The sequence below is a fragment of the Pangasianodon hypophthalmus genome, chromosome 25 (assembly GCF_027358585.1).
Source record: "Pangasianodon hypophthalmus isolate fPanHyp1 chromosome 25, fPanHyp1.pri, whole genome shotgun sequence".
Classification (NCBI taxonomy): domain Eukaryota; kingdom Metazoa; phylum Chordata; class Actinopteri; order Siluriformes; family Pangasiidae; genus Pangasianodon; species Pangasianodon hypophthalmus.
In genome coordinates, this window is record NC_069734.1 from 3,211,257 (window position 1) to 3,234,554 (window position 23,298).

The 23,298-nt window shown below is 37.6% G+C and overlaps 1 protein-coding gene across 10 annotated transcripts in view; it reads right to left on the minus strand.

Annotated features, from left to right (window-relative positions):
- Positions 1-23,298, minus strand: part of tjp1a (tight junction protein 1a) — a 108,575-nt gene that overhangs the window by 59,829 nt on the left and 25,448 nt on the right. Inside the window, exon 1 of one of the 10 annotated variants that reach the window (XM_053229319.1) lies at positions 3,597-3,789. The exons of the other annotated variants lie outside the window; for them this stretch is intronic. Coding sequence (XP_053085294.1) covers positions 3,597-3,677 — 81 coding nt within the window. The 5' untranslated portion in view covers positions 3,678-3,789. Of the gene's footprint in view, positions 1-3,596; positions 3,790-23,298 lie in introns of those variants that run through there. 10 annotated transcript variants of the gene reach the window in all.

Consider the following 23,298-nt stretch of genomic DNA (forward strand, 5'->3'; position numbering starts at 1 on the left):
GCTGTCTGCGTTCATACGACCTTTCTGCTCATTTTTGCAATTTAATATACATTTAAAAGTTATTCTCAATAAGTAGCAACTTCTAGACAAGACGTTCTCCTATTTGGAGACAACCACCCTTATATTTTTTTTCACATTCCACCCAGAACCCAAATCAGTTAGTGTGTTCAAATTAATCAACATTGTTCACTTTCAGATTAGGCAATGAACGACTTCATAAGTCGTTAAGATGCACATCAGTATCAGTAAGGCTTAAAAATATTATTAATAATTAACCAAGGACATTAAACACTACAACAAGTCAGCTGCAAGCAGCAATCAGCGGGGCCCAAGCACCAAGCGTTCATGAGGCTTTGAACATTTTGTCAAATGTCTGTACAATTCAGAAATGCAAAGTATTTGGAAAGTTGTTCATGCTATGCTGTAGATGTAAACACTACAATTCTGGAAGGTTAAGCACTTCCATTAAACCCCAAAAAAGATTTGCGTTTTGGCTCGACAGTAGGTCCTGCATGTTGCTTGAATTATCTCAAAATTTAAGTAGGTGCAGTGAAATGGTCCAAATGTCAAATTGGTGTGGCTTTATCAAAGAAATCATTTTTTTTTAAAGAAAGCCTATGGTTTGATATATTGGTGAAAATATAAAATACTCGACTATTGCACCACCATCAGCAAGCCAATTCAGTTGTCCTTACATACCTAGTTATCTGTTAAAATACTGCACTGTCCTGTCAGATTTACTGTTTAGACATGTTGGTTTTTGGTCCTGGTTAAGGCAGGAAAAATTGTAATAAAATCACTGTTACCTTTGATGCTTGGACCCCTAAATAGTAGGTGATGGCAGTTAAAAAATAAACTGGATGTCGTGACTGTATATCACAGATCCCAGCCTTTCGCCAGACCCTATTTTAAGAACCGTGGCTCTAGATCATGGTTCTAAATTATAAATGAGCTTTAACTATCTACAACATGGTGAACTCGATATTTATTAAGTTAAGATTTACTGCTTAAGAAAAAAGGATTTGATTTGACAAAGCACTGCATTTTCATTGTGCAAGCCGTACACTAATTTCTCTTTTGTGCTGAAGATTTTCAGCCTATAACTGACCACATGGGAAACCTAACGGCCCATCGCTGCCTTACAGACTACTTCCTATGGTTTTCCGGACCCCCACCCACAGGATGAAGCGGAGCTCAGAACCTAGCTCGCATTGTTTTAAACTCAACAACATGGGCCGTGCCTCTGCAATATAAAATGTCACCTTGTAGGAAAAGGTAACACAAAAAGCATAAAATGTCACAAGCCTCCAAGGACCACCATCAATCAGTCTACGAGACGCTCAAGCCCCTTATACGCTTTTTATTTGTTCGGCGCACAAAATAGAAGCACAGAATAGTATCATTTCCTTTCCACAAACAAATATGCCGTCTCCGGGGTTACAGAAACTGCACAGAGATATCCAAGATAAGCTTGGTGTAAAGGAGGAAAAGATTTCTCTTCTCTGTGTGTGGCTCTACAGGAAGTCAAAGGCATGGCTGAAAAATAAGAAACTGTCCCACTTTTTGATGATCAAGAACCCAAAGAGCCCGTGTTGTGTTTCGGGAAATGGTGCACATACGGCTAATACTAAATGATACAGTTTATCAAATCCAGCTATTGTTGTCAGTCTGAACTGAATAAACATTTCAAGGCTGTTTCAATTGCCTCATGAACCTCATGTTCTCTGATTAAAGTTGCAATCCGAGTGGTATCTGATAACCTTAGAGATGCAACGTTAACAAAGATAATCTCTGAAAGCGAGGATACAACGCCAAAGACATAGCTAGGATTTCAGAGGATTTAAAATATCTTATGATAGTTCCTGTGGGTGGTTATCATAACACATGTACAGCTGATTATATAACCTTTTCTTGCGCTATACTGATGTTCGTAAAAGGTCAACAGATTAACGAATCCATATTTAAAATATCAAGAGGAATATTCCCTGAGTTTGTTTAATCACATATTATTGGCTCCCAGTTGCTATGGTGAGAAGCTCAGGGATAGAGGTGACAGCCCATGAAGTTTTATACAGGAGAAGAAGAAGAGTGGATCTGTTTTTATAATATAAAATGTCATTTCCCGCTATTACTCACAGTGGAACGGTCATGAAGGTATCTTATTTACAAGCTGCTATTCTGCTCGTGATACGGACTTCAGGATGTTACGGACAATCCACATTGTTCTTACTGAAAGGACAAGCTCAGCATTCAGCATCTGCTTTTGTGACTATGCTTTCTGTGAATCTGTAATAACGCAGGAAGCTGAGCCTAAATCAGCACTTCTGAAATAATTCACAGAAACAGGATGGAGCAGAGCTCAGAATCAGAGCTCACAGGATGAGGACAGATATCGTCATCAGGGTCAGAAATTGTGTGTGTGTGTGTGTGTGTGTGTGTGTGTGTGTGTGTGTGTGTGTGGTGGGGGGGAGGGAGGAGGTTTGGGGCGGAGACAAATTACTCAATGTTTAACTACAATGTTTGCAGCTGCAAAAAAAAAAATCTTGAATATATTTCACTAATTTTACGCTTAAATGAATCAAATTACACGAGCAGATCATTTTTCTGATGCATGAAAAGAAAAATTAGTAAAGTGCTTTTAAGGTGAGCACAGTATTCTTTCTTTCTTTTTCCTTTTTTTCTTATGCTCTTTTTAAAACCTCATTCTTTCTTTCTTTCTTTCACACTTAAAATCTTTCTTCTTCTTTTCTTTTGCTTTTTTAAAATCTTTCTTCTTTTAAAAACTTCTTTCTTTCTTTCTAAATTTTTTTCTTTTAAAATCTGTTTTTTCCTTCATTTTCTTTCTTTCTTTCTTCCTCTTTCTTTCACTTTTTAAAAAATTTTCTTTTAAATCTTCTTCCTTCCTTCTTTCCTTCCTTCCTTCCTTCCATCCATCCTTCATTTGCTAGCTCCTTGCTAGGATTGTGTTAAAGCAAATCTAGTTATTATCACGTTATTCCATATAATAACAAATGTTTAAAAAAAATCCAATATCGGACTTGATCTGACCTGAAATGTCTAGAAATATGTTCAATTATTATATTATAATAATTATTTTATAATAATCTCATAATGAAACATAAATTTCCCTATAATATAGTCGAGATGTTTTCATTTAGTGTACTATTTTGCAGTTTAGACTTTCAAGTTCTAAAGGTTAATAATGTTGTATAATAATGGATTCTGCTCATTTGTCATTTGATCTTAATGAAAAAGGTTTGACATTAAGAGAGTAATTTGTGAAATAGTTTTAAAGTAGCAATATTAGTACCAATGCACAAATATTTATAATTTCTCATTTATAAATTCAGACTTTTATTTATGCTATAAAATCCACATCCAGGTAAAGGGTTAATTAAAATTTTGTGACATTAATTCAGCTTGTGGAAGCTGTGAATTCTCTGTCCCTGCTGCTTCCATGATACATTTAGATATTTTCAGCTACATTTGTGTTAAAAGTAAAAAAACAAAACAACAAAAGTCTGAATGAAGGATGTAGGACAGAAACCGTAGGACTGCAGCATCCTTGGCACAAGAACCAGGAATCAGAACTTTACCAGAGAGACGAGGCGTTCTTTCATCTTCCAGCGCATTTTCCGGTCTGCGTCCACCAGTGAAGAAATCAGGATGTTCAGCATGTTGTGTGTTTACTCCCCAAGAAAACCTCACTCCAGTTAATTCTCTCGTAAGCCTCGAAACCCAAGAAAAGCCTGTAAATACGGGATGTAATCGCAAAGACGCCTCCAGATAGTGCTGAGAACAGATCGAGGGTGGAATGACGGAGAGACGGAGTGACGGAGTGAGATCTGAGTCAGTGACAGTGGAATCGGATCAAAAGCAGCTTTGTCCTGTTTCCCAGTAAACAACACACAAACACACTGGGAGTTGAACGTCAGGCCTCGGAGCTCAGGTGTGCTCGTGGAAAAGCAGGCACTTGGAAAACAACATTACACACGCACACACACACACACACACACACACACACAGACAAACAGAGTGTAATGAAGAGTGAAAAGTGCAGAGATCACATGATGCCTTCCCCTTCTAGTGCTCACATTTTTTCCTTTCTTCTTTTTTTCCAAAACAAGAACAAAATTTCTGCATTTAATTGATTCGTGTATTTTTGTGTGTGTGTGTGAGTGATCATGATTCATTCACACATTCATTCATTCATCTTTAGTATCCACTTTATCCTGGTCAGGGTAGCTGTGTATCCAGAGTCTATCCCGGGAACAATTAGAGTGAAGTGAGAATACAGCCTGGATGGGATGCCAGTCCATTGCAGTCCACCACACACACACACACACACACACACACATATACACACTCATTCACACCTATCGGGCAATTTAGATTATCCAATCCACTCCGAGGAAACAGACATTGACACGAGATCATGCAAACCTCCACACAGACAGTAACCTGAGCTCAGGATCAAATGGAAAAGCTGGAGTTGTGAGACCGCAACGCTACTCGCTGCACCACTGTGACATTTTTTACGATGATAACCTTACAGGATCTTACAGTAACAGCTTCACCAAACAAGTGCTCTCACTGTTAATACAGCTATCATAACATCATAAAGAGTCTTGTTACAATGAGCAAGTCCTTAATGCAAAGATTTAGGGATTTGATAGAACACTTGTTTAATGTTTCTCTTATTTAACTCCCAATGTAATAAATCAATCTATGTGTCCGAAAATGTTTGACTGTCCGTGTATTTAATTAGTTTTGTAAGGCATGTTATCTATTAAACCTATTCAGTTGTGCTTGCAATATTACAAATTGCAACACCTCATTGCATCAATCTATCTATCTATCTATATACATATATTATGTATATACAGTACTGTGCAAAAGTCATTGGCACCCTATTTTTTTTGTAGTACAAACTTTGTTATAGATTTTTATTTTCTGACTTCTACATTACTGATTCAGTACAAAAATATTTTAGATTCCAAACATTAGTTTTCCAGCACAAAATGAAATGTTACAGAAAAATGTTTGTATGTCAGTAAAGAAAGCAGCAGATTCCATAAGAGACACTTTTCAGATAAAACCATAATGAAGGCTGCTGGGTTTCGCTGCAGAAATAAAAAGCGAGTCGACAGTCAAAGTCTCCAGAAGAACTGTGGCTGCTTCTGCAAGATGCTCAGTAACACTTCCAGCTCATTTCCTTATAAACCTGCACACACTGCACCTGAGAATACTGTTTTTTGTTTTTTTTTAAAGCGAAGGATCATCACACCAAATACTGACTTTGTTTCATTTATTACTGTTTACTGCTCTTTATAGTATTTTTTGTGGAAACATTTAATTAGATTACTTATGTGCCCAAGACTTTTTTTTGCACAGCACTATATATATATATATATATATATATATATATATATATATATATATATATATATGTGTGTGTGTGTTCATGTACTGTATCATTTCATGTCTTCATTAGCTAAATAAGTATAAAGAAAGGAAATAAACAAACACTGCGTGGTGGTTATAGCCATGTTACAATAAGGCTGTACATGTCAAAGGAAGCGTTTGATTTGGAGCCAGTGCTCGTGGAGATCGCATAGTTGCTGTATGAGGTCAGTGTGTGGAGCCAAGAACAGGAGTGAAAAGCATGACGGAGAACAGTAAACACTCCGAGAGCTGAGATCTGACCGTCTGATTCTTATTAAAGAGGTTAGAGTGAAATGTCAGAAGGTGTTGATTAACTTTCTATAACAGCAGCTCTGACAGTAGTCCAGCTGCAGACGACCATTTATGAATAAATGGTTTATATTAATACACATGTTCTGATACGTTATCGTTTCTATAGTAACAGCTCATTCACAGGGACTTGTTTAGTATTAATAATAAACAGGCTACAAAACGTATAATCATTGATATGCTGAAGATTTCTCTGAGGAGACGTTTAGTTAATATTTATGGAAGGAGTCTCCAGTGTCAGAGTAGTTTATGCTTTGTGTACGGCTTCTCGGTCTTTTTAACTACAAGAGAGAGAGAAAGAGAGTTTGGTGAGGGAATGATCTATAATGTTTATAGCTGTTTTAATGTAAGTAATAACAGGAACTAACTGTTTCAATGACGTTCCTCGTTAAACATTAAACGTAACTATAAATGGATAAAAAAGTACAATGTGTTATTTTTTAATGAATAAAAATTGCAGCTGTTGGCAAACTGCTGTGGTATAAGAGGAATAAAACACTGCAGGATGCGCTGTTATTAGAAAATAATCAACTTTGGTGTTGTAGCAGTAATTCCACTTCATCACACCACATTCCTTACATAAGACCTCGTTTTGTTTCTTATCTGAGTACCATACTATTGATTAAACATATAAATAAAAAAAGGACACTGTTTTCACATCCAGGTTCTACTTTTTGTGACTGGTCACCTGGTATTGTAGGATTCGACTCAGAACCTTCCAGAGGAAAGAATGGTGCCTGAACAAATTGAGAGGATTGTTGGTCCAACTAACAAGAACTGATTTCCTACGATTAATGTTAAAGTTAAAGTTATCAGCCTTAAGCTATACACTGCAATAAAGCTTTGAAGCTAAAGCCAGAGATCGGTGAATGTATTTACTGTAACGAGTGAAAAGAAAAAGATCTGGAAGAACACACGATCCTACATCTCCATCTCCACTGATCCTCTTCATCTGTGCTGAATTAAAAAAGCCATTGACCTTATCTGCTTTCCAGAGGTTCTTTATTGACTCTGGAAATTCTTGCTTTGGAGCTGCGGCAGGGCACAGAGCCGTGTTTCCACTGCTAACCAGAACCTTCTGGAGGTCAGCGGACCGAGCCAAGTAGGGCGTTTCCTCTCAGTCCACCTAAAGCAAACAAGCCTGCTCGCTGGGGAAGAAACAAGGTGATCAGGAAATGCCTTTTAGAAACGACTAAACAACTGAATACTAGGAGTTCTGGATCTTAACGCATTTTAAAGCCAAAACTGGGGAAATGCATCAAATGTGCTAATGAATATAGCCTACAGGTGAGAAATCTCTAAAGCGACAGTGACAAAGCAACAGCTGACCGTCCTTTTCCTATGTATGCATGTGACACGGAGCCGTGATGTCAGTGACAGCAACGTGCGACAAAGCGACAACCTGACAAGCAACATGTGAGCTGAGATTTTCTCAATTCTATGCAAAATAGGCATGACACGATAAAGCGACAAATCCAAACGACTGGCTCGAATCATTCCTCGGATCTATTGTATAGCTCGCGGGGTACGACTTTTTGTTTTCCATTTTCCCACTCACAACTTTCTACCTGCAGTTTGTTCCTATTTAATGTTTGATGTGCAAAAATGGAAGAAAAATGTATAACCATGGTTTCATCTCATCCTGTCATGTACAACCTCTCACTGAATGTGTATAGAAGCATTATGAAGAAAATGGAGAGTGTACATACAGTAGCTAATGCAGTTAAAAAGTGCTTAACTGGTTAATAACATTGTTTTTCCATTCTAGTGTGATTTCAAGAAAATATAGCATAAAAACCTAAACATTTTCTCAACAGGTCTGATTTCCTGTCCTGAATTCTTCACTTCCTGCATGCCTGGCTGCAGGAAGATCCAAAGTTATATACTGTAGAAGGTATTTTTCCTACGATTTTACAATCCACAAATCATACTGCAAAGTAGAAAATGTTTTAAAAATAAATAAATAAACATGTTTCTGGTTAAATGCAGCATTTGGTTTTTATATCAGAGGTTTCCTATAAGCAGGATAGGCCATCATATATGTAAAGAATGTAATTGTCTGTTCTTTTATTTCGTTCTAGCCAGTTTCCGACTAAAATGTGGAACGCTGGAGCAGGAATGTAAAAATATTGTTTCTGTTCAGAACAAGCCAAAATGAAAAATAAATTGTTTCTAATCCCGGGCTAGCATGCCCATTCCGGTCTGTGTCCTGTCATCCATCATGAGATGCAACTGAGGATCATTTGGATGAAAAACAGACCTCACTCTTAAAAGCAATGAAGCTGCAGAATAAAAAGAGAGAAATGCAGAAACATCAGGCAGCTCATCTAATCATCCAGGGCTGTACAAACCCTTTTACCAACCGATTTTACCAACACTATACAAAAACGGATTTCTATCATTATCATCAGATTTTTCTCTTATATTTTTTTCTCATCTCTAAACGCATAAACATTAAAGCCATGACGTCACAGCTTTTGTGGACAGACATCCTACTCCAGGCCTACAGGGAAACAAGACTAATTTACTTCCTAATTTAAATTTCTAATTAACCTTCTGAAGCACAGATTATCATGAAAGCAGCACAGATACATCAGCAGAGAAACTACAGCGGCCATTTTGTAGCCTTTCAGTCGCTAAAGGCAGAGTGCCAGGCTAACTGACTAGCACTAAAAAAGGAAAGCTCTGCGGTTTTGCTCAGTGAAGTGCTGCGATTCCAGATTTCGCTCGAGAGCTCGGCTGTGCTCGAGTTCAACGTCTGGTCATGCCACGAGTTTGGATTTGTTCAGCAACAAACAGTTCTGGTACTGTGTAATGATGCATAGGAGAAAACACCACACCAGAAAACTACCCACTTTTCTCCATTTGCATCTCAGCAGGTTTTGGGTAACAGAATGAAAAATGTGCCTCTTTTTTTCCATTTAAAAAAAAAAATTAGAACTGGTGACAAATTTCAGCAGTTTAAAAACAGAGTGAAACAGATATTCAAACCCATTTTTTGCTGCAACCTGACATATTTCTTTGGCTTTTGACTGGCCTGTTTACTTAACATTTATGGAAGGAGTCTCCGGTGTCAGTGCCTTGTAACATTCAGTAAATTTTCCCCCACAGGGAAATCAGCAGGAATTTGTGCTTCGTGGTTTCTGGGTAACACAACTTTTTTGATTTGTTTTGTTTTTTAAAGACAGGCTGGTGAGGAAATGACTGTTTCTTGCTGCTATACGTGATAACAGAAACTAACGTTTCCACAGCATTAAATGTTACTATAAATATAAAAAGTATGACATGCCATTTATGAATAAAAAAAAATTAATGAATAAAAAAATGAATTTTATGGCAATTTGTTGTGGTATAAGAGGAATAAAACACTTCAGTAACCTACACCACCATGTCGATGATTATTTTCCTATAACAACGTGTCCCCAAGTGGGTGATTCCTGACTTAAATCATTTTGATTGTTTTACTATTTTTGGAACTGTAAGGAACATTTGTACACCTTGTATTAAGTGTCTTTTTGATGTCATGATTTGAAGTGAGGGTGTACGAACTTTTGCACTCAACTGTAAGTTTAAAAAAGCTGCATTTTATGTAATCTAAGCTCCAACATCTGCTATATCTCTTATATCTGCTTAACCCTGCGTTATTAGAACTGGTCGCTGTATGACGGCTGCGCTGCATGTGTTGTTTCTAACTGGTCTGTAAAATGCGCTCATGCGACTGAGCGCTGAGATTCCTTTGTTTTATTCACAATGAATGTGTTAGAAAGCAAACAATGCTCCACTAATCTCACAGCATCATTTATTCCATCCAGCGCGGGGGCAGCCATAAATTCTTCGTTCCCAAACAATGAGCCCTATTCTCAAACGCAGCAAATAACAAAACACCATTAATAGATCAAACTGTGCTGTTGTGATTTGGTTTGCTGTTTGTCTGATAGACATTTATTTATTCATCAGGATGGTTGTATGATACCATGAGACATTGCGACAGTTGCAGAGGAAACGGTTCTCAATAATGTGAATTTATGCTTTTACCTAAAGTGTCAGTCAAACATGCACAGGCTGGATCAGAGTACCAGCAGAACAAGGAGACAAGGAGATATCAAACTTTCATCTCTAATTTGGCTCGAATTTGTAAGACACTAGTGTCCATATCTGTATTTGTTTAGTGCTCCATACTTCATATATATATCTGTATATCTATACATCAACTCAAAGAACAGCAGCGTCAGCATGGTGTGCAAATTCTAGTCCTGACAGTTCCTCAACCTCAGCTACATCACTCCAGTCCACTTTTTTCCTTTGTTAGTTTGTTTTTTGTTATTTTTAATAATCCTGCTCATGCAGATACTGTCTGCAATATTATAATTAATAAAAATAATAATAATAATAATATACTGTAAGTGGAAGAAAACACTTCAGTAGGTGAAGTTTCGCTGTGGTAACAGTAACTTACAGTAACTATGATATTTTTATTAATAACAAATTTACTTTTGGAACCTTGCTGTCACATGAGAGGAATAAAAACACTTCGGATGCCCTGTGAACCTTTCTGGCAAGAAAGCATGGGGTATCTGCATAATTCATATCTGTATTTGTATCTGGTTGGAACACATCGTGCGTTACATCTGAGTAACGTATTCGGTTACATCCCTTATTGTTAGTGTTTTTTTTTTGTTTTTTTTTAAACAATGTATTTGTCTATTATTACATATTTCTTCAAATTCTTCTAAATTCGATATCATTGTATTTGCATAAACTGTATTTTATTGTTTCTTGCTTTTAGGCTACATGGTAATTTAATTGAGAACAAAAAAAGTTGTATGCTTAATTAGTTTGCATTTTATATCCCCCCACTTTTTTTTTCTTCTGGAGTCCAGGGTTAAAGACAGCTTTGAGGCAGCTTTGACATGAACTGTGTACGTGTCATTTAAATAATCTGAACGAACCGCCTAGAAGTTCAACTTCCTAGTGCAGTTCTGAATATAGAGAATGTTCTGCGTGTAAATATTGACATATCTTGCCCTCCTGGTGAGCAGTGGTCGGTTTACAAAGGTTCATGAGTAAACACTCAAATGAATGTGAAATTAAAATAACATGTAAAGGTGACTACTTTATCAGACACATACCACTTGAGGTCACATAGAGGTCATTATGTCCCTGTGTGTGGTATGTGACTTAGCCCAGAGTTTTTATTTTCCATGTGCTAACTCTGTAATTAAAGTAAAAAAATTAAAATTCTAGCGTTTGGGATACGCTTCAGAAACAACGCAGACTGAGAACAAGGAAACTGCAAACTAAGAACCTGAGCTGGTGCAGTGTGTTTGAGTTTCTTATCTGTGCTTGTATGTACAGGATATTTACAGTTTCAGAGTAATATTGCGGACACGACACACACCTCAGTGAGCATGTGATAATGCTTTACATTAAACTTCTCTTAATGTAACACATTAGTTAACGTGAACAAACCATGCACTTCAGTATTAACGTTAGCAGTAACTTACCTGATTTTCTTTAATAATTAACCAAATAATTAGCACCTGCATTAACATTAATGTTCAAATTACTGAATTAAACTGAACCAATATTTACACCTGAAGATCTAAATGTTATCTAGATTAAGGAACACGCTCTCATTAAATTTTTGCTAATTTATGGGAAAGTCATGAATATAGTTGTATATTATATAAGAGTCAGCGCAGAATCACATTTAAACAAACATCAGTTAATACACGTGTTAACTTGTTACTTTGTTAACATTACTTATGATGTATTAATGCTGAAGTTTATGGTTTGTTGATGTTAACTAACTACACATAAGGAATATCACACTCGAGACCGTGCTGTTATATGAAAATAATACACACCGGGGTGGTGTGATGTGACACAACGCGAAGCAAAGTGCATTCTTTTCGTATAATAGCTCGGTCTCAAGTGTGTTATTCCGCTTACACCGCAACGATTTGACAAGGATTACAATGTTCTTTTTATTAGTGAATGACAAATCACACATATTTAAGAGTTTATCATTAGATTTAATGTTGTGGAACATCTGAAAGACAAGTTAGTTCCTGTTAGTCCCTACGTTATAGCCACAATACACAGTGATTTCCGGACCAGTCTCTCTCTCACTCTCTCTCTCTCTCTCTCTCTCTCTCACTCAAAAAAATCAGCTTGTCATTTTACCAAGCAACCAGAAAGTGTAAACTCCTCTGTCCTGAAGACTTTCCTGAGCTGGGAAACTTTGGCTGTTATGAAGCGCTTACAATCGAGACTCCTTCCATAAATTTTATATAAATGCCTCTTAACAAAAACTTCACCACATCAACGATTGCACATTTTACTTTGTTAAACAACAACGCATTTTTTAAAAATCTGTTTATTATTATAATATTATTCATACCAGTGGCTGACAGACTTTACAACACCGCATTACAGTAATGTTCAAATGTGCAATATTTTATAATTTTATATAATTTTATTTCTTACAACACTGCATTACTGTGATGTTCATCTGTGCAATATTTTATAAATTTTATATTATTTTATATAATTTTATTTCTTTTATTATTCCTAAGGGTGCATATATAATTATAGTTTTAACTTTTCTTTCTTCCTTCCTTTTCTTTCTTCCTGCACTTTAACTGTCTGTGAGCTGCTGTGATAAGTGAATTTCCCCACTGTGGGATCAATAAAGTTTATCTTATCTTATCTTATCTTATCTTATCTTATTATTAGTCTTAGATTATGTGGAGCATCCTACAAATCCCTGAACTGTTCAATACAAACAATAACGTGTTAGAGCGAGTGAAATAATATAAACCTGTCATTCATGTTACAGTCGGAACTACTGTCTGAGCCGTGCTGCTATCAAAAATAACACACACCTACTGACTCAAGCATTCAGATTTGAGCATTCAACCGCACTGTGGTATAAATTAGTGAAAAGTGTTTCCAAATATGTTTATGGAACTATAACCAGTGCTTAATATAGGGCAATTCCACACAAATGTCAATGGAAAAATAAAGTACTCTTTGACTCATATGTCACTGTATTTAACTTCTCTGCTTGAATTATAGTGAAAACTGCACTGTTTATACATCAAATATACGGAGAACTCCATAACGGAAAAATGTCACATCCATAACAGCAGATTTTCCTTAATGAAGTATTCCCAAAACAAGAAATATTTACAAATAAAGTCTCTTTCTTGGTCTACATATGATCCTTTCTACAAAAGATCTTATGTAGAACATTTAATATTCTTAAAAATTCACAGAGTTTCAAAATTCAAAAAAGTGTTGACTCCCATAAAACTTTGTCGGTTTGATGTCACGTCTACAACGTTGATAAAATGCTGTCAATATGCAGGTTTTAAAGATTTGTCAACATATAACAACATATGCAAATAGACTCTTGTCTTGTCTCTGCTGTGAGCCATTTTGCTATCCGATGTGAGCGCAAATGTCACATCCATAACGCTGGAATTGCCCTGTACTTTTTTTTTTTTTTTGGAAAAAATGAATCCCCCTGAGCCACCAAAATATAAAGATATCATATCAGTGCAGTTTATCTGTAAATGCTACAATCAGGAAATGCCTGCATCTCTAAATGTCTTTCTCAGAAACAGTCAGGACTATAAATACTGTTCCTGTGAGACGATCAAACTTGCTCCGACTCTCAACACCAGATACAGCGTTTTTCTGCCGCTACAGTTCTAGTTCATATTGCAAAATAATACGATGTGCTGGATCAAGTGCTATTTTATAAGCTGCTGAATAATGAGTGTGGAAGCCATTTTATTAAAATAAGAGAAACTTTGCAATGTGATAATTACAACCAGGATTATTCATGTAGCCATATACTGGCAATATACTAGTAGACTTCTAAAATAAAATAATAAAAAAAGTAACATTCTTTTCATTCATATATCATATTAGCCTTTTGGTATTTTTTTTTTATTTTTAATTTCACTCGTTTCTCTGTTATATCATAATACACCACTCAGCACAGAAAAAAGCTATTTCTGTCATATCATTTTTTCTCCCCTCCAATTTTTTCAGGATTAAAGTCTAGAAGCTACTGACAAACCCCATCTCAAACAACATTTAGACAAATTTTGTAATTATATAAATAACGTATAGACAACATTTTAAAATATATCACATTTTTTAAATGATGCAGTACAGCTATTATCAGCCAAGTATTCATTTTTCTCTATAAAAGAGAGAAAATATTTAATGTATTGGATTTGTGTCTCAGGAAATCAACATATAGATATATTAAAACAATTATTGTATTTGTGGCTATCTCTGAAATGCATTTCTATAACAGCAAAATAATTTTTCTGTCATTAAAATGTTAACTAATGCCAAATCACAGTTTTTTTTTTGTGTGTTTTCAAACAAATATTTAAAAAAACACTACAGTGTATATATGGAGATATGGAGAAACATGAGATATGTAAGACATGAAAGCTCAATTTAATACATTTTTAGATCACTGAAGTAAAAATATGGCCTGAGCCACACATCAAATCTGAAATAGCGTCAAAGAGAGAAAATGATTTACGCGCAGTGAGGTCACTGAGACCAATATTTTAATTCAGAGGAAAAAAAAGTGTAGAGAAAGAGATGACCAGCTAGGATCAAGATAAATCTTACTTATTTGATATGCAATAACACTGTGTATAGTTCGTAGTATATTTGATGGATATGCTGAATATTCAGAATCACTGAAAACCACAATGTGGTCACCATGGCGATGTAAGTCGATTCATTATCAGTAAAACAAGGTCAAAGCTGTAGTAAAAGTCTGTAGTAAAAGACTCTCCCTCGCTGCGCTTGTGTTTTGCCGTATTGTAACTCCATCAGCTTTGTAGCCGTGGCATAAAAATCTAATCTGCACAGTCCACAAGTGCTGCAAATCTCCAGCACTGATAGATACTGATTTATTATAAGCCTATTAAAGGTCAGACGTCATTGTCACGGTCAGTTTGAGCTGTGTGAAAGTGAAACTGGAGCTCTGGCAGCTGGATACACACGGGCTCATGGTTTTAAACGCAGGGTTATCGCTCACATGGGAGTTCAGCCACAGGATACAAGTGTGATTTTGGGTCTTAGAGAATTAGAGAACAACAGAGTACAGGTGTTTAAGAAAAGCCTGTGGTGTCGAGTAACTCTAAGAGCGATAATCATCCTCTCACTATTTAGGTGTGAAGTACAAAAATTCAGTCTAACATTCCTCACTGTCTCTCATGCTGGTTTTCTCACACAGTTTAACCCACTGATGTTTTAGACTCTAGAAAGACCCTAATCTTTTAGTCAGAGTTTGTGTAGAAAACAGTGAAGCGGAAAGATAGCAAATCCACAACAGGATAGAAAGAAAGCAAGACAGGGAGGATGAAAGGGATGAGACATGTGACCATGATGGATGATACGCCACTAAAACACACAGACATCCAACATGGAGGAGGAGGAGGAGGAGGAGGAGGAGCATTTCAAACATTCCACTGCTGAAAGTCAAAGTCAGAGCTGCGAACTAACAAAGTACAGTTCCTGAAGTCTGTTTTTTTTTTTTTTTTGTTAAATATCTGAGCTTTATTTGATCATTTTTATTTCACCTAATACGTTAGATTTTTACCTGCTTCATTTCAAAACAACACTAGGCCTCATTTATCAAGCTGGATACATTGTAGGAGCATTTACACACGAAATCTGGTATCTGGTAAATGTTCGTATCCTACTCGTGCTCCTGAGTGTGTGTAAATTTACATAAAAAGACTAACTAAAGGAAAACTTGATCGGCTTCAGGTCATATAAATTGTGATGAGTTATTGCGCTTTTATATACAAATTACACTGTCAGTTTAAATCCCTTATTTATTTATTTATTTCCTTCCTTCCTTCCTTCCAAGTCAACCCATTTTCTTTTCACCTCATTTGATTCACTTCTATTTCACTTTTCAGCACCAGATTTGAACCTTTTCAGGCATTAAACAATAACGTTACACTGTTAAATAATAGGCCTATATATTTTTATTGCCATAGATGTGAGTCAAAATAACTTTCACAATTAACTCTGAGAAAGTCTCTTTTTTTTGTTTGATTGCTCATCATTTTAGCCTTTTATGGAGTTCTGTGGGCGTCACCAAATGCAAATCAGCTGTGCCATGCAAGCCTGTAATTTACGGTTCATTCATCCACATATGCATGCGAGTACTAAGAAAAAAGTTTTCTAAACTTTAGTAAATCTGGAGGAAATTTTTAGTTCGGTTTGGCTTATGCCATTTCCAAGTAGGATATCACTACAATTTATATACAGTGAGGGGAAAAGAAGCCTTCAGACACTTCTGTTTTTGTTATTTTATATACTTCCAGTGCATATATCCACTTTAAATTTACACACATAATGTCTTCTTATAAATATGGACAAAAGTATGCATTCATAAGCAGAAACAAAGATGTTTAAAAAAAATTTAATTGAAAGGGAAGATACTCTTTTTTTCTGAGAGTGAAGAAAACAGAATAAACTTTCCAAGAACTGTAACAAAACATGCTCTGCTGGACACACACACACACACACACACACACACGCGCACACACACACACACACACACACATATGTACCTGAACCCTGCAGTATAACATACACTTGCCACACAAAAGAGCTGGTGTATGATTACATTAATTACATCTTAGCTCAGGGCTCATGTTAGACTGATATTTGATAGATATGTTGAAAAAGGTCCAACGCTCTCCACATAAGAGTCTCTCTGGTCTCTTACTCTTAAATTCCTTAAAAAATTAAACACATTTTAAGGGAAAGTCATTTTAGAGTGAATTAATGTTAAAATATATCAAATGCTTTGTATTTTATCCCTGTGCACTTTTAAAAGCTAAACAGGACAAGCTCAGATTTCCTCCAAAACGAAGTCTTTCCAAACAAAATGGCTGCATTGTACTCTACACTGTGTGTTTGCTAAATTATTTCTAACCCAGTACACACCAGGCTTTCTATAGAAGCCCCTCATGTGTGTGTGTGTGTGTGTTTCTGAGTTCAATGAGTGTGTGAGAGTCTGTAAGAGTGTGTTATCTGATGTATGTAGCTGAAGGATGAGTAATTACAGAGGAGGGGAGGCTTCTGGGAAACTGTTGGCTCAGCACAGCACTGGCTTTCCTAACCAATGCCCTCCACCCCACACAGACACACACACACACAGACACACACACAAGCATAAACACACACACACACCTGTCTCTATCTACACACACCCATTAATGTGATTGAGATTTCTGGAAGCCTGTTGATCCAGGATCAGCCTCTTTACATTCACCAGCACAAAAACTGATCCCTGATCAGCCCCTTTGGGAGACTGATCCCTCTGACCTCTGGAGGTCACATCATGCTCAGACTGTGTGTGTGTGTGTGTGTGTGTGTGAGATCCATTCCAGTCCCAACTCACTGAATGATTTAAACGTGACTCGGCTCAGGCGCTGGTCTCCTGCACATCAACATTCCACAGCTATGAGACACTGACCACTGCAGCAGCGCTTCTCCACTGGTCTTACCTCGTTTTTCTCTTAGCATTCACTTAGCATAAAGACACATCATCGACAGGTTTACTGAGTTGTGGCCATTTTCTGATAGCTTTGGTTATAAAATCTGATTAAAGCACTCGATTCGGTTTGCTGAAATACTTCGGTCTGCAGGTTGACGACCTTTGACCTAGAACCTACTTAATACACTCTTAGATTACTTTAATCCTGCCGCTCTATTACTTAAAACTCAGATTATTTTTAATCTTCCAGATGAATGTATTAGACTGATTGAAAATGAAAAATGAAAATGAAATGGTTCCTCAAATGAACATTCTCATCCAATTGTCCAGAGATTGCAAGAGCGAGAGAGCAAAGAGGGCAAAAGTGACCGTACTCTCTGGGTGGGAGGGGCATACTCTATGTCTCCTGTCAATCACAGTAACACTAGACAATCATGGGCGTCTGTGAGATCATGTATGAGGAAGAGGGTGGACAGTGCTTTCCTCCAAGCGTGTTACGCTGCCTTGCGACGCAGCATGAGCAGCAGTTTGAAAAGAAGCAGTTGGTTAGCTTCATGTGTCTCAGAGGAAACACGTCTTAGCTTTCACACTCCCTGATTGGTAGGTGTCATACGAAAATTGGGGAAAATCAAAAGGTATATATATATTCTATTCTAAATTTCACGCAAGTAAAATTCTTGCTGCTTGTCATGGTGGACAATCAGAATTAATCGAGGTTAATTAATTAAGGTTAGTGTTTTAATCCATCACTGCTGTTATGCCCTCCTCTGGCCAAAATTAGTTTCTATTGGTTTCGATCAAACTACAGGAACTGGCACCTATGGTACTAGAATTGCCCAGAAGGTCAAAGACTAATCTTCTTCCGTAAAAAATTTCATTTTGTAAAAGCTACGATTAACAATCATCTAATCATCCACACCAATTAAAATGCCACACTGCTGTCCAAATTAGAGCACAATAAAGAGACAGAGAGACAGAGTGTGAGCTCGTGTGTAAGCCTCGATGGCTCAGCTAATCCCGGCTTGGCGGCGGTGCCCAGATCGAGCCTCATCAGCGTTAGTGGCTCTTTTTTACATCATCTCACCAGGTCACTTCTTCCAGCTAATGCCTCCTACAACAGGCTGTAATGCCATGTGATTATCCAACGCTGCTGTAATGTATTCACGGCTTTAAAATCCAGAGAAAGACCCGGCGAGTGGGCGGAGCTTGAATGCGCTTCCCTGATGAAGTCAGCAGAAATGAGGTCTGGGGTCTGAATGGAGATCTAAGCCAGGCACTGGGAGGGGGGTGCTGGTGTCTGTGTGTGACGGTGTGTGTGACGGTGTGTGTGTTAGTATGTGTTGGTGTGTGTGCCTCAACCAAGTGAGACATGATGGGGAGACAATGGGGCCACATGATGAGGATTTGTGAGAACTCACACATTTTTTCAGGAGGAGATTCTGTTCACAGCTTTTTTCTGTGCTCAGGATGCCAAAATGATTCAGAATTAAAGGCTATAATTCTTTTATAGCTTTTAGATATGAACAATATTGATGAAAAATCAAAAACGATTTTTACTCTACACCTTAGGCATATACTGATAAAAGTTTCAGCATGGTAATGACCAATAAAAATATCATTTTGCCTAATAATCATGATAATCATGAGGTAGAAGAAGAAGAAAAAATAAGGTTTTAGACTTATTTTTATTGTTTCTGCCATGTTATACAAAGATCTTCATTCCTCATCAGCCTTAATTTGAGAGAAAACCTCATCTTAGCAAGAATTATATTTTTGCCTAATTTGTAATGTTACGCTGCACATGTGTCAGGAGAGAAAAATAGCAGCAGCAACAACAGCAGTGCCAGTCCTCTGAACATTGATGGTTGCATCAATTTCCAAGGCAGCAGCTCTAAAATTAGTCTCCGCAGTGTCCCTAACAAGGGCACAAGGGTGTCTCACGAGGGCAGACGAGTTCAACATTCTGATCACTGAAACATTCCTAGCACATTCCACACTTTGCCTTTAATTCCATCAGACTATGAGGGATGCCAGAGAGCCCGGGGGGGCTTCATGTACCGGCTCACAGACAGAGAAAACTGGGGAGAGAAAGAGACAGAGGAAGAAAAGGGAAATGAAAAACACAAGGTGCTGTTTTTTTTCTCCAGGTCACAGGATATGCACCAATAATATGAACCAAAACCATCTACAAGACAAACCCTTGAAGCCTTTATTTTATTTTGTCACATATACACTACAGTACAGTGAAATTCCTTTCTTCACATATTCCAGCTTGTTAGGAAGCTGGGGTCAGAGTGCAGGGTCGGCCATGACTCAGCACCCCTGGAGCAGATGTGGTAGGGTTGGGGCTTGAACCCCTGACCTTCTGATCAGTAACCCAGAGCTTTAACCATTGAGTCACCAGTCAGAAAAACTGCAGCCATATGAACTTAAACTGAATCAAGACAAAAATTTGTAGCCCGAAACTTCACCTATCTGCACCTCAATGAAATAGACTGGAATGTGAAATCAGTTTTATCCAACATTATCCTTCTTCAACTGAGAGAAATAACATTCCTCACTAAGAGTGTTGTTCATACTTGTTCTGAATCCTCGAGTCTGCACTCAGAACTGATTCTGGGATCGTTAGGAGGCAGGGCTTATTATCTCAGGTTTGGTTTCACATATAGGAAGATCCATTTTTTTTGCAGTGAAGTGATGAAGAACAGTGCTTTTTAGATGCATGGCATGTCATCATGCAGAAATACCTGCAAAAGTGGAGCTGAGAAAAATTGTTAGTCAGGCATGCTGAGAAGAGATTTTTTTATTTTTTTTTTGCTATGTTCAAATAGCAAGCACGTGTACCACAAACCTGTACGAATTACAGAACTCCAGTCCTGTGAAAGTTTAGTTTTATACATCAATAAGGCATTCTTTCTGTTCAACTGGCCATAACAACCCTTTCCCCAGTGTCATGAAAGTCGAAACAGGAATCACGTTGCTCAGCATGTGACGCTGAGAGCAGACAGCTTCCACACCTGATGTGAAACACACTATGTGTGTGGACCGCTCTAGAGCTTGAGAACAGCATTCACACTCCAACAAATGTACTGAACTCTCGGTTAAAAGGACCCAGAATCCAGAAAAATTCCCGCAATGCACGTGTGAAAACCATGAAGAGTTAAGAACTCTACAATTCAGAATTCATGTGAATTCATCCATGAGAACATCTGACTGCTTTTTGCATATTTTTTCAACATATTTGACCTCAAATCCAATCTATATAATCAGAATCATTCAGGAGAATTTAAACATTTTTTAAAATTCAGCAGTAATACAAAAGTAAACAAATCACCTTCTAGAGACTACATGTATGCAAGACGAGACTGTCTATGGCACACAAACCTTTTTTTTTTTTGACTGAATACAGAACACTGCTGCATGATATTATTTCAGAACAACATATGAGTCTCTCAGCTCCAGAAGACACCAGGAACTAACATCTGGCTGTGTATGAGTCTGTGTGGGTGTGTGGGTGTGTGGGCGTGTGTGTGTGCTCTGTTCCTGTGTGTGTCAGTGTGAGATGAAAGCTTTAGCGCTAATCAGAGGGACAGGTGCTCAGAGATCAATAGTGCTATGAGCTCAAGAGCAGTCAGGCATCGAGCTTTAATCAGCGACATTAATTCACTACCATTATCCCAAGCTCAGGCCTCTCTCTATTGCTTTTCTCTTTTCACACACACACACACACACACACACACACACACACACACGCACATTCCTGATAAGGGAGTAGACTTCCACACCTCGAGTTTCAAAAAAGTAGCATTCTTTATTCCTTTATTATCTGCCACCCACAAAGTCTCACTGATGTTATAGAAATGTGAACAGACTTCTGGGGAAAAATTCCTCAGGATGAATTCGAACAAAGCCGCTGTTTTCTACACCGAGGTTAAAGCAGATAAACAGAAACAACATGATGGAACGAGAGAAAAAAGACGAGCGTAAATGAGATAAACAGTGAGGTAATAAAGCAAGCAGTGACATACAGAACTCTGACTAAAGCCAGAAAGGATCATAAATCTGCACACCCTCAAATCCTCTACAGCAGTGTTTATGGAGGAAAGCCAACCGCCATTAACGATTCCTGACCAGTTAAAATACGTCTCAAAGCTCTAATAACAAAACAATCCAAGCTCCTGTGCAGTCAATTATTCAATTATTAGTTGTTTTAATTCATATTATTGTCATGTAGAATGTAATAGGATGTTTTTTTTCCATGTACACATCTAACAACAAAGTGATTGGCTCTTTTGATCGAAGGGTGGGACTTCCTGTAACACAACCACCCCACACATCCCTCTCTGCATTCTTAAGTTTGGGCTACACATGCAGAGGACTAACAAATAATCCCAGCGTATTAAAATTTTATTGGCTGAGTCGCTGCTGTTCTGCCAGTGGGCGGGGATACGGTGTTGCTCCGCCTAAAAACATATATTCTCTAAGGTATAACAATCATTATAACATAATGACATGTGCATTTCGTAAAATTTGAAGAATTTTCTGAGGATGTTTTTGGCCCTACATGCCTCTCAACCAGTGTTTGTTTTCATTTTTTGGTTCATTTATTTATATGTAGCATGAAAACCAACCAAAGGTGTCAATTTTGCTCTGATTCAGACTATGATTTTGATTCAGACTGTGATTCACTCCTGTTTTCTCTCTCTCTCTGGTCATCTCTCACACACACACACACACACACACATCATGCTCTTTTCATAAGCTCAGTGTGTTATTAAAAGAAAACAAGGCTGGAGTCTGGAGGAAAGTGCACCTAATCCCTTTAAACAACAGGAAAAAAAATTTCACTTCTGAAGCATGCTGAGAATACGAGAGAGAAGAAGGAAGGCCTCTGACACACCTCACACTCTGTCTGTGAAACACAATATATCCGTCTTCTCCAGCCCTGGAGAGACAGCATGTGTGAGGCAGGTGTCAGATAAAAGAAATAATGTCTCACGTTCCCTGTGCCTGAAAAAAACACCACCACACAGCAATTCTCTCCATCTGTTCATCCATACAGTTCCAGCAGTCTCCAGGAATTCTCTATCCACCTCGTCTGCTCGTTTCATTTCCTGTTTGCATTCACCTGTCCTTGCATTTTTCTCGGCCACTTAAGAAATACGACCGTGCCTCATCTTCAACTCTGAGATTAACTCTGCTAATTTACAGCCACCTTCAGGGTTCACTGGTTAACTCATCAAATCTTTCTCAACACACTCATCTCACCCAAAGCCTCCCGTTTTCACCAGGAAAGGAAACACAAACAACCCAATGTTTTGAGCGTGTTTATTTCAGTAATTTGCAAGTAACAAAATCGTAGGTGAAAAAAGAGCTAAAAGTAGCATCTCAATGGCTGAGCTCCCTCTAAACTCTTTAAAGACTTCACATAAAATCATTTCATCCCACAGCTGATACTAAAGGCTGGTTTATACTTGGGTGACATTGTTTACATTGTTTACTCGCCTGCATACTTTATTACCATCTGGAGGATTAAAAGCAAAATCCACGAGATAGCATGTCAGACCCGAAACATCCCTGTCTGTCAGGCTTCCAAGTCGAACTGGAAAATGTTCAGCGATTTCATGCACAGCGATGTTAAACACACTGACGAGCTCTGTCTTTCTTTAAAACTTTCTGCCATCATTGTGATTGTTGTCGTGATCTGTCCAAAGACCAAGTCCAAAACTCTGACCTTACACTCAGAAGTTTTTACTAATCCAGAAAATCCAGAAGACTGGAACTCAAACAAAGAGCTTTCGGTAGGTTTTGACAACTACATGAGAGGTTTTTTAAAATTCAAATGCTAAAATTCAAAACTGCTTAGCGTTAGTACTCTATAAAGGTCTAAAATAGTACACAAGTTTGTGATTTGAGGCACTATTCTGCCCCGAACATTTAAGTTGGTATTGCACCATGCGGACATGAAGCATTAACTTCTGAAG